Source organism: Mesoplodon bidens (assembly GCF_964165515.1).
Source record: "Mesoplodon bidens genome assembly, chromosome: 4".
NCBI lineage: Eukaryota > Metazoa > Chordata > Mammalia > Artiodactyla > Ziphiidae > Mesoplodon > Mesoplodon bidens.
In genome coordinates this window covers 159,582,406-159,596,878 of record NC_138160.1, presented here as the reverse complement: position 1 = coordinate 159,596,878, position 14,473 = coordinate 159,582,406, and the positions used below count along the sequence as shown (strand labels likewise).

General features: G+C 44.1%; 1 protein-coding gene across 2 annotated transcripts in view; it reads right to left on the bottom strand.

The window, feature by feature from the left end:
* Positions 1 to 14,473, bottom strand: part of SH3PXD2B (SH3 and PX domains 2B) — a 112,129-nt gene that overhangs the window by 49,843 nt on the left and 47,813 nt on the right. For both annotated transcript variants that reach the window (XM_081232337.1, XM_081232336.1), the window contains exon 4: positions 10,867 to 10,943. In XM_081232337.1, coding sequence (XP_081088463.1) covers positions 10,867 to 10,943 — 77 coding nt within the window. The remainder of the gene's footprint in view (positions 1 to 10,866; positions 10,944 to 14,473) is intronic.

Sequence of the window (14,473 nt, the reverse complement as noted above, 5' to 3'; positions counted from 1 at the left end):
CCCTGTACCCATCAAACAACAACCTTCCACTCCCCCTCCCCAGCCCCTGGCAACCACCATTCCTCTTTCTGTGTGTATGAATTTGCCTACTCCAGGTACCTCATATAAGTGCAATCATACAGTATTTACCCTCTAAGTGACTGGTTGATTCACTTAGCATTATGTCCTCAAGGTTCATCCACATTGTAGCATGTGTCAGAATGTCTTTCCTTTTCAAGGCTGAATAGCATTCCATCCCATGTATACAACACATTTTGGTTATTCATTCACCCCTTGGTAGCCATTTGGGTTGCTGACCTGACATGACCTTTGAGTCAGGCTCTGACTTTAAGCCACTTCCCCTCTCCTGATGTATGACCTGGCCCAAAACTAAAGTGGGGAAATCTGTAAGGCAAGTGGACATGTTTTATTAGGGTGCCTTCCCTGGTCACTGTCTACTTTCTATGCTGGATAAAGATAGGATGAAGGATGCTGACCTAAGGGCCTGGTATTTGTGGCTCACTGATTTTTTTTTATTAGCCTTGAAGTATCTCCTGCTCTGTAGCAAATCCCCAGGGACCCGCCTTTTCCAGGCCAGAGGCAGAGAGCCCAAAGGGAGAGAGTGGATACATCCCACTTCCCATTTCTGACCCCCTTCTCTTTCTGGTTTGGAGCAGCGAGTATTCATTTTCCTGCTGTCTTGGGGCTCCCTGTGGGTGGCTCTTTCCTCTGAAATCCTGCAGCTCTTGCAGTTGGAACCACATAATGAAGGGGCTGATTATATGCTGGACCGTGGTGTGTCCTGGCTGCTTCGTGGGCAGAAATCTTGTGGCTCCCCCGAGACTGCAAACACAACATTCCCTTATGTTGGCTCAGCACTTGATGGCTCCCAAAATGTGTTCGTCTGCATCATGTCATGTCATCCTGAAAGGGCTGGCCCACTTTAGAGACGGTGAAACAGAGGTTCTGGGGAAGTGACTAGGACTTGAGCCCCCCAGCTCCTCCACCCCAAATCCAGAGGATTTCCTCCTGCACCTTCCCACATGCCTTGACAGTGCTGGGAGGACGCTGAGGCCTGCTTGAAAGTATCTGCTGGATAAACGATGTGAGGAAGAGGCCTGGCCGTGGCCACGCGGCCCTGGGTAAGCCCTGAGGTGGCCATGGTTTCTGCCTACAGGGAGCCTCTCTGCTGAAATGGGCAGAGACCCCGAATGGACCAGTGCAGAAGGGACAACGAGGCCCATGGAAACCTCCCGACACTGCCAAGTTCTCTTTAGGTTTTGAGCAAATCCTAGGAGGTAAAAGCCAAACCAAACCCCTAAAGCATAATACAAAGCCAAGCTACTCATAAAAGGCAGCACCGAATGCTTTTATATTTGCCCCTTTCATTTTGGAACGACGGGCTAACAGCAAAAACATGACCTGGGGCACAGCAATAGTTCTGCTTCTGAAATACCCCAGAATTGTCTCGTGTTTGGTTAGTATGACAAAGAACTGCAGTTCCAAGAAAACTCTGGTTCTGTTCCACATGGAATCCTGGCCCTTTGGACAGATGTGGCTGCTCGATGCAGAGGCAAGAGGAGAGGTGAGGAGGGCAAGTCCTGCTTGCCTGTGTAATACTGAAAGATCCAGCTCCTGGTTCTGGCTCTAGCCATGTCCTGTGACCTCTGAGCCTCAGTCTGCTCATCTGTAAAATGGAAATAACTAACACCCATCCTGGAGGGTTGTGCTACAGAACAAGTGAGCAAGTGGCTGTAAGGTTTCCATCATATACTAGCTGCATGATAAACATTCGGTTAACCCTCTGGCTCTCTGGACTGTACCAAGTACAATAGTGTGCTGCGGGACTTCCCTGGTGGCGCAGTTAAGAATCCACCTGACGATGCAGGGGACACGGGTTCAAGCCCTGGTATGGGAAGATCCCAAATGCCCCGGAGCAACTAAGCTCGTGTGCCACAACTGCTGAGCCCGTGCACCTAGAGCCTGTGCTCTGCAACAAGAGAAGCCACCGCAGTGAGAAGCCCGCGCACTGCAACAAAGTAGCCCTCGCTGACCGCAACTAGAGAAAGCCCACGCGCAACAACGAAGACTCAGCACAGCCAAAAATAAATAAATAAATAAATAAATATATATATATATATATATTTACTTAAAAAATAGTGTGCTGCTTCCAGGGACGATTTTAGAGTCAGCAAGGTGATTCAGTTCAATCACAACGCCTCGGCTAGAGAGAGAGAGTTTGTGTCTTCAACAAAATTTTAAGTGCATAGCACAGTACTGTTGGCTATTGTACAGCAGACCTCTAGAGCTGATTCCTTCTTGCTTGACTGAAACTTCATGCCTGTTGATTAGTAACTCCTCATTTTTCCCTCCCCCCAGCCCCTGGCAACCACCATTTCACTCTCTGATTCTATGAATTTGACTATTTCAGATAACTCATGTAAGTGGAATCATACAGTATTTGATCTTTCTGTGACTGGCTTATTTCACTTAGCATAATGTCCTTAAGGTTTATCCATGTTGTTGCGTATTGCCGAATTTCTTCTTTTTAAAGGCTGAATAGTATGCTATTGTATGTACAGGCCACATTCAGGTTGATTCTACATCTTGGCTATTGTAAACAGTGCTGCAATGAACATGGGAGTGCTAACATCTCTTCCAAATCCTGATTTCAAGTTCTCTGGACAAATATCCAGAAATAGGATTGCTTGACTATATGGTAGTTCTATTTTTAATTTTTTGAGGAACCTGCATACTGTTTTTCATAGTGGCTGCATTTTGCATTCCCACAAACAGTGTGCAAGACTTCCAGTTTCTCTGTATCCTCACCAACACTTGTTGTCTTGTTTTGTTTCTTTTTACATCTTTATTGGAGTATAATTGCTTTACAACATTGTATTAGTTTCTGCTGTATAACAAAGTGAATCGGTTATATGTATACATATATCCCCATATCCCCTCCCTGTTGCGTCTCCCTCCCTCCCAACCTCCCTATCCCACCCCTCTAGGTGGTCACAAAGCACCAAGCTGATCTCCCTGTGCTATGCGGCTGCTTCCCACTAGCTCTCTATTTTACATTTGGTAGTGTGTATATGTCCATGCCACTCTCTCACTTTGTCCCAGCTTACCCTCCTCTCCCACCCCATGTCCTCAAGTCCATTCTCTACATCTGAGTCTTTATTCCTGTCCTGCCCCTAGGTGCATCAGAACCACTTTTTTTTAGATTCCATATACATGTGTTAGCGTACGGTATTTGTTTTTCTCTTTCTGACTCACTTCATGTTATTGTTTTTGACACTAGCCATCCTTACAGATGTGAGGTGATATCATATTGTGGTTTTGATTTGCATTCCCTGATGAGTAGAGACACTGAGCAACTTTTCATATACCCGTTGGTCATCTGTGTATCTCCTCTGGAGAAATGTCTATTCAAGCCTTCGGCCCACTTAAAAATTGGGTTATTAGCTCTTTTTGCTATTGAGATGTATACGTTCCTTACGTATTGATATATTGGGGATTAACCCCTTATCAGATATGTGATTTGAAAATATCTGCTCCCATTTTGTAGTTTGCCTTTTCACTCTATAGATTATTTATTTTGCTGTGCAGGAGCTTTTTAGTTTGATGTATTCCCACTTCTTGATTTTTGTTTTTGTTGCCTATGATTTTCGTGTCATATCCATGAGATCATTGCCAAGAGCTCTGAAATAAATCCGTGCATATGGTTAACTGATCCTCAACAAAGGTGCCAAGAATACCACGGCGGGGAGAGGACAGCTTCTTCAACAAATGGTGCTGGGAAAACTGGATATCCATATGCTAAAGAATGAAATTGGGCCCTTATCTTATACCATACACAAACATCAACTCAGAATGGATTAAAGCCTTAAACATAAGACCTGAAACTATAAAATTCCTAGAAGAAAGAACTTCCCCAACTTGCTTCCCGCGAGCACGACCAGGCTCTGCAGAGCTTCCTCTGGTAGCAAGCAGCAGAAGCTGGCTAGATTTAAAAACAGTTTTAGTTGCTGTTGCATCACGGCTTTTATTTTTACGTTTAGGGTACGTGATACCAGTTTTATATTATGGTTGTGACATAAAATTTTCTCTAAAATATATATTTTTAAAGAAGTTAAAAAAGTGAATTAATAGAAAGAAAAATGTTAATAATAATATAGGTAGTAGAATATGGTAAACATCTTCAGGGGAGGTCTCAAGGGACCGGAGTCTGGGAAACACTACTGTTATACTGCCTATAGAGTTTACTTTAAAGCCTTAGGGTTGGCCAAAATGTTTGTTTGGGTTTTTCGTAAGATGTTATGGAAAAACCCAAATGAACATTTTGGTCAACCCAATACTACAGCACAGTAGAGGGGGTGAGGGAGGGAAGTATTGGGAGTTTGGGATTAACAGATGTAAGCTATTATATATAGGATGGATAAACAACAAGGTCCTACTGTAGAGCACGGGGAACTATATGCAATATCCTATGATAAACCATAATGAAAAGAATATGAAAAATATATATATATAACTGAGTCACTTTGCTGTACGGCAGAAATTAACACAACATTGTAAATCAACTCTACTTCAATAAAATAAAAAATAAAAATAAAAAAATAAAATACTACAGCACGGGCATACACACTCACATGTTCATAGGTGTGTGTGTGTGTGTGTGTGTGTGTGTGTGTGTGTTAGATTTAACCTACACTCTAATAATGGTGAGTTAATATCTGAAGTACCCTCATCGGGAATGAACACTTCAGCAAGTAGGAGACTAATCATTAGTTCTCATTTCAGAAAAGGCTACTTTGGGGCGTCAGCTATCTTCACCTCTGACCAACACTATAGCCTGTATTTACTAGCATAACAGTTGTTAGAAATAATTTTCTTCACTGGTGAAATGTGGGGTGGCCCTTGCCTGAACAGAACACGGCGAGTCCAGCATTATACATCCTCCTTCATGGTACCCTGGTTCTAGGATTCTGAATCCTCTGTGTTCTATCTCTTCTTGAAGATTTTACTGTCAGACCGTGGTTAGGATTAGCTGATCCTTCCACTAGGATACCACTGCATCTGTCGTAAGGAAACTTTCATGCGAAGCGGTGTCAGACAAGACAGCTGGTATTTCACTGAGTTTATAGAACAACTTGAGAGTCTGTTTAGGGAGCTGCTTGATAACAAATGCTTGTATGTGTGGCAGGATTTGGCTGAGTCGCGTTTTCGTTGTGTCTTTTGATGAACAGAAGTCCTTAAATGTACTGTAGTCAAATAAATCAATCTTTTTATGCTTGGTACTTTTTGTGTCTTTAGAAGTCCCTCTATACCTAGAGATTAGGAAGATATTTTCCTATTTTTATCTTCTAAAACCTTTTATCATTACCTCTTACATTTAGGTCTTCAATGTACTTGGAAATGATTCCATGTGTGTGCAAGGCAGGGGTTAGTTATCTTTTTTTGTTTTTTCCAATACGGATACCCATTTACTGAGGAATCCTACTTTTCCTCAGTGATCTACAAAGCTGCTTTTGTTAGTATCAAAGTGTCCAAATACACATAGGTCTGTTTTTGGGTTCTCTATTTTGTTCCAATAGTTGTCTATCCTTGTGCCAACACCATACTATGTTAAATACTGTAACTTTATGATAGGCCTGGTAGAGCAGAATGTTTCTTCCTAGCTGGTAGCTAGGTTTGGGGACATCTACAGCCTTCCTCTATCTTTACCTATTGGAAACTACCAATTTCTACCAAGATAAGGCTGACAGTGATAGATCAAATTGGCTTAAGTCGGCTCACAACAATGTCAATAACAGAGACCAAATATTACATAAAGGTCTATGCAGTCTCTAAAAGACTTCACAGGCCTTGTAACAAAAGGGATGGTTTCATCTCCTTCCAGGGGGGCAGTTCCCTTGAAGCTAAGCCCAGGGAATCTGGCCGCTAAAACCCCCAAATAACTGCTCTGCTTCTTATGATGCATTAACAGCAGGGGTGGTAACTTCCATGCGGCTCATGTAACATAAGGGAACATAAGCAGTTTCTTCCCTGTGGTTAATCCAGGTCAATTCATGATCTCTGGACCATTCCAAGCATAGCCAGATGCAGGCAGCTGCTGCTGTCCCTTATCCCTCCAAGATTTTATATTTCCTTTTCCAAATCAAATGTCCAGGGGTTCGGGAAGCCCTGGGTGAGAGGAAGGTGTGACTGGAGAGAAGTTGGGTGGGCTGGGGAAGCAGCAGGAGAGCACACCTGGGCTGAGGTTGCTGGGAAGGTACCAGGTAGAACTTGCCAGCTGGCTAAGGTGACCCCAAGGGTTCAAAGTTCTTGCCAGCAGGGCCTGGACAAAGGAATTTTAGGCTCTAGAGGTTTGGAAAAGGACAAAGAGCAAAGATCTGAACTTTCCTTTGAGATCTGGAAGGCAGCAGTGGTGTCTTTTTGCCTGAGTGACGAGCCCTGCCCCTCATCCCCATCCCTTTTTTAAGGGTATCCTTAGGAGAGAGAAGAGTTTGAGTCTAACTGCTTCTATGAAACACATGCTTAACTACTTTGGCCTCTTGAATTTGTACTTTCTTAGAGAGGCCATAAGTGGTATGCGAGTGCCACGTCCTAAAAGGGCTGGGTTCATCTCTCAAAGTCTCGAATACTGTTATTGTGAGTAGCTTTGTTGGGCCTCCATTTCCTCATCAACGCAAAGGGAAAAAGAACACGTCCTCCATGTTATTGGAGGGATGAAACGTGGTCATGTCTGGTAAAGAGAAGATGCTCAATCAGGAGTGATTTTCTGCCCTTCCACGACATCTCCTGCCAAGAGAGGGGCGTCTATCCCCACACTTTCCCCCTTCAAAATTTTTCTACAGACTTATTGAAGTATAATTTATGCACCATAAAATTCGCCCATTATAAGTACACAATTCAATGATTCAAATTCAAATTATAGAGTTGGGCAACCATCACCACATTCTAGTTTTAGAACTTTTCCATCACCTCAAAAATGTCCCCGACCTCATTTGCAGTCAATCTCCATTTCCACTGCCCCAAGGCCCAGGAAACCACTGACCTGCTTTCTCTAAATTTGCCTTTTCTGCACATTTCATGTAAATGGAATCATACAATATATATAGTCTTTTGCATCTGGCTTTTTTCGCATAGGATCATGTTTTTGAGATTCATTCATCTTGCTGCATTAATCAGTATTTCACTGTAGAACAATATTCTATTGTATGCCTATTCCACATTTTCTTTATCCATTCTCCAGATGACAGACATATGGATTGCTTCCAATTTGGGGCTATTACGAATTAATGCTGCTATGAAAAATTGCATCCAATTCTTTGTGTGGACAGTTTTCACTTCTTGTGAGTATGTACCTGAGAGTAATCGTATGATAAATTTCACTTTTGAAGAAACTGCCAAATTGTTTTCCAAAGTGGTTTCCATCATAGGTCTCCAGCAGAATGAAGAGCTCCACTTTCTCTCACATCCTCACCTCTTGTGTGTCTTGTTGATTACAGCCATTCTGGAGGCTGTGTAGGCATCTCATCATGGTTTTATTTTTCATTGCCCCGATGATTAATGATGTTGAACAACTTTTAATGTGCTTATTAAGCACTGTATGTCTTCATGGTTCTGAAGTTTCTATTCAATCTTTTGTCTATGTAAAAAATTTTTTTTTAATTTATTTTTATTTTTTTTGTGGTGCGCGGGCCTCTCACTGCTGTGGCCTCTCCCGTTGCGGAGCACAGGCTCCGTACGCACAGGCTCAGCGGCCATGGCTCACGGGCCTAGCCGCTCCGCGGCACGTGGGATCTTCCCGGACCGGGGCACGAACCTGTGTCCCCTGCATCGGCAGGCGGACTCTCAACCACTGCGCCACCAGGGAAGCCCTCTTTTGTCTATTTTTAAACTGGGTTGTCTTTTTATTTTTGAGTTGTAAGAGTTGTTTATATAGTCTCAACACAAGTCCTTTCTCAGATATATGACTTACAAATATTTTCTCTTAATTTGTGGCATGTCTTTTCATTTTCTTCATGATATCTTTTGAAGCACAGAAATGTGTAAGCTTAATGAAGTCGAACATATCAATTTTTCTCTTTTGGTGTTATATCTAAGAACTCTTTGCCTAAACCAAGGTCATGAAGATTCTCTTTTATGTTTTCTTCTAGAAGTTTTAGCTTTTCTATTTAGGCCTATGATCCATTTTGAGTTGAGCTGATTCTTTATGCATGGTGTGAGGTCAGAGTCCAATTTTAAAAATTTATTTTTTATTTTTTTGCATATGGATATCCCACGATCCCATCATTTGTTAAAAAGACTACCCTTTCCCATTGAAATTCTTGGTACCTTTGTTGAAAATCAGTTGAGTATAAATCTGAAGAGTTTACTTCTAGACTCTCAGTTCTCTTCCAGTGGTCCATCTGCCTATCCTTATACCAGTACCACAGTCTTTTCTTTCTCCCCCCAATAAATAAATAAATAATTTACTTATTTATTTTTGGCTGTGTTGGGTCTTCATTGCTGTGCATGGGCTTTCTCTAGTTGCAGTGAGGGGGGCTACTCTTTGTCGCGGTGCACAGGCTTCTCATTGCGGTGGCTTCTCTTGCGCGAAGCATGGGCTCTAGGTGCGCAGGCTTCAGTAGTTGTGGCACGTGGGCTCAGTAGTTGTGGCTTGCAGGCTCTAGAGCGCAGGCTCAGTAGTTGTGGCACATGCGTTTAGTTGCTTCGCGGCATGTGGGATCTTCCCAACCAGGGATCTAACCCATGTCCCCTGCATTGGCAGGTGGATTCCTTCTTTTTTTTTTTAAAGAAGATGTTGGGGGTAGGAGTTTATTAATTAGTTTATTTATTTTTGCTGTGTTGGGTCTTCGTTTCTGTGCGAGGGCTTTCTCTAGTTGTGGCAAGCAGGGGCCACTCTTTATTGCAGTGCGCGGGCTTCTCACTAACACGGCCTCTCTTGTTGCGGAGCACAGGCTCCAGACGCGCAGGCTCAGTAGTTGTGGCTCACGGGCCTGGTTGCTCCGCGGCATGTGGGATCCTCCCAGACCAGGGCTTGACCCCGTGTCCCCTGCATTAGTAGGCAGATTCTCAACCACTGCGCCACCAGGGAAGCCCCTGGCAGGTGGATTCTTAACCACTGCACCACCAGGGAAGTGCTACACCAGTACTACAGTCCTGACTACTGTAGCTTCATAAGAAGTTTGGAAAATGGGTAGTACAATTTTGTTCTCTAATTTTGTTCTTCTTTTTCAAAATTGTTTTGGCTATTCTGAGCCCTTTGCACTTCCCCATACACTTTAGGATCAGGTCGTTCATTTCTACAAAAAAGCCTACTAAGATTTTGGCAGAGATTGCATTGACTCTGTATCAACTGGGGGAGAATTTCCAATTTAACACTATTGAGTCTCCTAATCCATGAGTATGGAATGTCTCTCCATTCATTTAGAGTTTCTTTAACATCCCTCAACCATGTTTTGTAGTTTCAGTGTATAAACCTTGTACTTCTTTTATTAAATTTATTCCTAATTATTTTATTCTTTTTGATGCTATTGTGAGTGGAATTATTTTCTTAATTTCATTTTTGGGTTGGTCCCTACTAGTAGATAGAAATACAATTGATTTTTTAAAATTAATTAATTAATTAATTAAATTTATTTATTTATTTTTGACTGCGTTGGGTTTTCGTTGCTGCACCTGGGCTTTCTCTAGTTGAAGCAAGTGGGGGCTACTCTTTGTTGCGGTGCACGGGCTTCTCATTGCAGTGGCTTCTCTTGTTGCAGAGCGCAGGCTCTAGGCACGCGGGCTTCAGTAGTTGTGGCTTGAGGGCTCTAGAGCGCAGGCTCAGTAGTTGTGGCGCACAGGCTTAGTTGCTCCGCGGCATGTGGGATCTTCCCGGACCAGGGCTCAAACCCGTGTCCCCTGCATTGGCAGGCGGATTTTTAACCACTGAGCCACCAGGGAAGTCCCTGATTTTTTAATATTTGTCTTGAATCCTGTAATCTCACTAAGTTCATTTATAAGTTCTAGCAGGTTTTTTTGTGGACTCCTTATGGTTTTCTACAGTAGAATCATGTCATCTGTGAATCAAGGCAGTCTTACTTCTTCCTTTCTAATCTGTATGCCTTTTATTCCTTTTTCTTGCCTGCTTACATCAGCTAGAATCTCCAGTAAAATGTAGACCAGAGGTGGAGAGAGCAAATATACTTTGCTTTTGCTCCTGATCTTAGGGGGAGAAAGCATTCACTGCTCCATTTTTAAGGCATTTTTTCTATTCCTCCCCTTCTCCAATCAAACTGCTAGTGATTTTAAGTTAGAGGAATAAATACTAAAGATTAGGGAAGCCAAACAAAAGAAAAATATGCTTCTTTCTTGACCTCAGCCTCACATCAAACAAAACATAACCAAAAGGCAGGGAGGCCCCTGTGGTTGAGAACATTTAAGGGATTGGAAGCCAGCTGCACTGTCCAACAGGGGTTGGCTGAATAACTTCTAGAACATTCACGCACAATGGAATACTACGCAACCATTAAAAGCAGGTTCAAGGAGGTTCTTTTAATAGCATGGGGAAATTCTTTTAATATGAGAGAAAAGAGAAAGAGCAACAAAAATAACACATAGGGGATGATCTCAACACCATAAAGAAATGCACGCAGAGAGAAAGGAGAGAAAGGAAATACGTAAAAACCTTCCTAATTGTTGCCTCTGAGTTGAAGGATCATGGGTGATTGGTTTTTCTAATTTCTTTACATTTTTTTCACCTGTACAGATCTTTCACAACGGGCATCCTGTAGTCAGAAAAGGAAAAGAAAAACAAAACAAACAAAAAAACCCCAAAACTACCCACGGGGAAGACACGAGACACAGGGAAGTGTTGGCATTTCTCAGACTTACCTTACAGTATTCATCGATTGGTATCAGGCGTTTGACGGCCACGTCCCGAATGTGGCTCCGTCGGAAGAGAATTTTGCCTGCAGAAGATGAGAGTGCGTACAGCGTTGTAAGGGAGCACTGACAAGCTCTCAGCAACCTGGGAAGATGAGGATGTGGCTGCCTCTGGTAGGCCTGAGTGGTACCTAAATTCCTGGCTGCCATCCATACCTGCTGCTGGACATCCACAGGGCCTGGATGACCCCATGCTTGGTCCTCCAAAGCCCTGTTCACAGCTCTAGTGCAAGGGCTTGAGGGAGTGGGGCTCAGTGGATAAGTTTTGGTGAGATAAGGGAGGCTGGAATCAAACCAAGGAAGGAAGACCTGATGATCGGAGGTCCCCGGTCCAACTATAAGATTCTCAGAGGCGGTGAGCAGTTCAGCGAACACTCAGATATGCCCTCACCCAACAGCTCAGTCTCCTTCCCTCCTCTTTCTCTGTATACCTTCTGCTCTAGTCTGATGTTTTCCCAATACTCCATGCTCTCTCATAATTCTGTGCCTTTCCCTCTGCCTGGAACACCTTCCCCATCCAACCTCACCCACTACCCCTGCAGGGAAACTCTTACACACTTCAAATGGGTTAAGAGTTCCTGTCTCTTTCAGAACAGACTTGCAGTTGCCAAGGGCGGGGGGAGGGAAATATTGGAAGTTTAGGATTAGCAGAGGCAAACTAGTATATATAGGATGGATAAACAATAGGGTCCTATTATATAGCACAGGGAACCACACTCGATATCCTGTGAGAAACCATAATGGAAAAGACTATGAAAAAGAATATATATATGTATCACTGAATCACTTTGCTGTACAGCAGAAATTAACACAACATTGTAAATCAACTATACTTCAATAAAATTTAAAAAAAAAGGAAAGAGTTCCTGTCTCTGATTGTACACATCACATTGTCGATTTACATGTCTTCTTCCTTCCTACTAGTCATGGGGATCCGCCCAAATAGGGATTGACTAGGCTTTAGTCAACTTTTTGCCCCTGCCACATGGCACTCATGTTTGATCAATGCGTGAAGGTGGATTCCACCTGCCAGGACGACAAATCCCTTCAATTCCTTCGCCAATAAGTGTTTGTAACAGAGGGCTCCAAGCCTTCCTACCACACCGAATACTAACAGTCCATTCACTACCTGCTGGGTGACATCTGAGCCCTGGGGTGTGGTACCAGAACCTCCAGTGTGACATATGGGCAGAGGACATGGGTCACAGGCAAAGACAAGTATATAAATGATGCCACTGAGGGTCTCAGGAAATATCCAAGATGCTGAAACATTATGGGTGAGGTTTGTTTCAAGCAAATCAGCGGGTTCCCGAGAGTCTTAAAGGAGATCCTCTCATGGGGAGATGGTGGCCAAGCTCATGTACTGAGGATCCAGACAGCACGGCCACACCATTCTGGATTTGTCACAGAGGCAGGGGCTGGAAAATCAGAAATAAGACATCAAGGAGTGACAAAGAGGTGGGGGATGGAGACGAGCCCCCCGGCCACGCTCATGCGGGGCGACCAGGAGGTCTCTAGGGGTCAAAAAGGAAGGCACAGGGAGACCACAGCTCTCCAGACTGCAGAGCATGGAGACCTGCTAAGAACTTCACCTACTTCTGGTCCAAGGAGGTAGGTCCTGGAGAAGAATTTGGGTTACAAGGCTGGCAGGGTGAGGAGAGGTTGACCACTGGTCTGAGATGGTGCTGGTGAAGACTGCTGTCGTCACGGGTCAGCCTTGGGTGAGCAGAGGGACAAGATGGCAGGAAAGGCCCATAAAGAGTCTTCATCATAGGACGGAATCGAAAGGGATGATGGCAAGCAACCTATTGACTTTTAAAGATTTGCAGTGCAGGGCTTCCCTGGTGGCACAGTGGTTGGGAGTCCGCCTGCCGATGCAGGGGACACGGGTTCGTGCCCCGGTCTGGGAAGATCCCACATGCCGCGGAGCGGCTGGGCCCGTGATCCATGGCCGCTGAGCCTGCGCGTCCGGAGCCTGTGCTCCGCAACGGGAGAGGCCACAACAGTGAGAGGCCCGCGTACCGCCAAAAAAAAAAAAAAAAAAAAAAAAAAAGATTTGCAGTGCAAGGTGGTCAGGGAGATCGGTACCCAAAAAGACCATATGGTTAAGACCACATTTAAAATAATCTGACAACGTGGTCTTGGGCGAAAAGGCACAATCAGGAAATGAAGCAGATATGGTCAACCTAATAGTAATCCTTTTTTGGTTCATTTCCATTTAATTAAAAAAGAACCCACAAGGAGATGAAATACATATTCCTTATATTCCTTAATAAAAAGGATCTCCTTTCTTTATAATGGTGATGGGTTTAATTCTGATGAGTGAGTCAAATTTCTGATACACCACACTTGTTGGAAGAGAAAAAAATCTAGAAGAAAATGCATCACAGGGTTCATAGTGCTTGTCTCCGAGGGGAGAAGACAAAGCCTTTTTGTGTTCTTCTTCATACTTTCTGCAAAGTGCCTACTATAAACATTGATTGCTTTGGGAATCAGAAAATGTTCATGTCATTTAAAACGAAAAAAGCAAATTATGCAGCAAAGTGGGAAGGAGTTTACAACCTGGCCTCCATAGAACCGATGATATTCCCTCATTCACTCCCTAGGTGCAGGCTCTGTGTGAGTCCTCTGTGCGCAGGCACTGGGGGCCTGCCTTCCTGGCACTAGTGCTTTCCAACAGGGAGGGCCCCTGCTGACATCCTGGGTGGGGCAGTCCTTCCCTGGGTGGGAGTAATAATCACCACCCTCATGGGTGGGACCACTTGAAGATCAGAATTCCTAGGAGAATCCTGAACCTTCAGGAAAAATAAGAGGTGTGTGCCTGTGAAGAGAAATCCTACATAGCAAACGCTTCCTGCCCTCTAATCTATTTCTCAAAATGGGAGAAGGGGTGCCTACCAAAACCATTTTGGTGCCTACCAAAACCATTTTGGTCCCAGTTTGGTATAATTTCCCCTTCTATAAAATCAGAGGAAGGGTGGAGAGAGGGGTGTACAGGCCTCTTACTGAGAAGGCTGTGACCTGACTCGAAAAATTTACAATGGGCATGGCGCTAGCACCGGCCTGGCACAGGCCCACCTCAGAGCCACCACGGCCCAAGAGAACTCGCACGAGGCCCGGCCTGCAGGGGCTGGGAAAGGACCAAGAACTCAGGCGTGGGAATAAAGACACAGACCTACTAGAGAATGGACTTGAGGATATGGGGAGGGGGAAGGGTAAGCTGTGACAAAGTGCGAGTGGCGTGGACATATATACACTACCAAACGTAAAATGGCTAGCTAGTGGGAAGCAGCCGCATAGCACAGGGAGATCAGCTCAGTGGTTTGTGACCACCTAGAGGGGTGGGATAGGGAGGGAGGGAGGGAGGGAGACGCAAGAGGGAAGGGATGTGGGAGCATATGTAGATGTATAACTGATTCACTTTGTTATAAAGCAGAAACTAACACACCATTGTAAAGCAATGATACTCCAATAAAGATGTTAAAAAAAAAAAAAAGAACTCAGGCGCCTTCAACTCAGGCGTCTCCTGGAGGTGTGGCACAATAATGTCACTCCT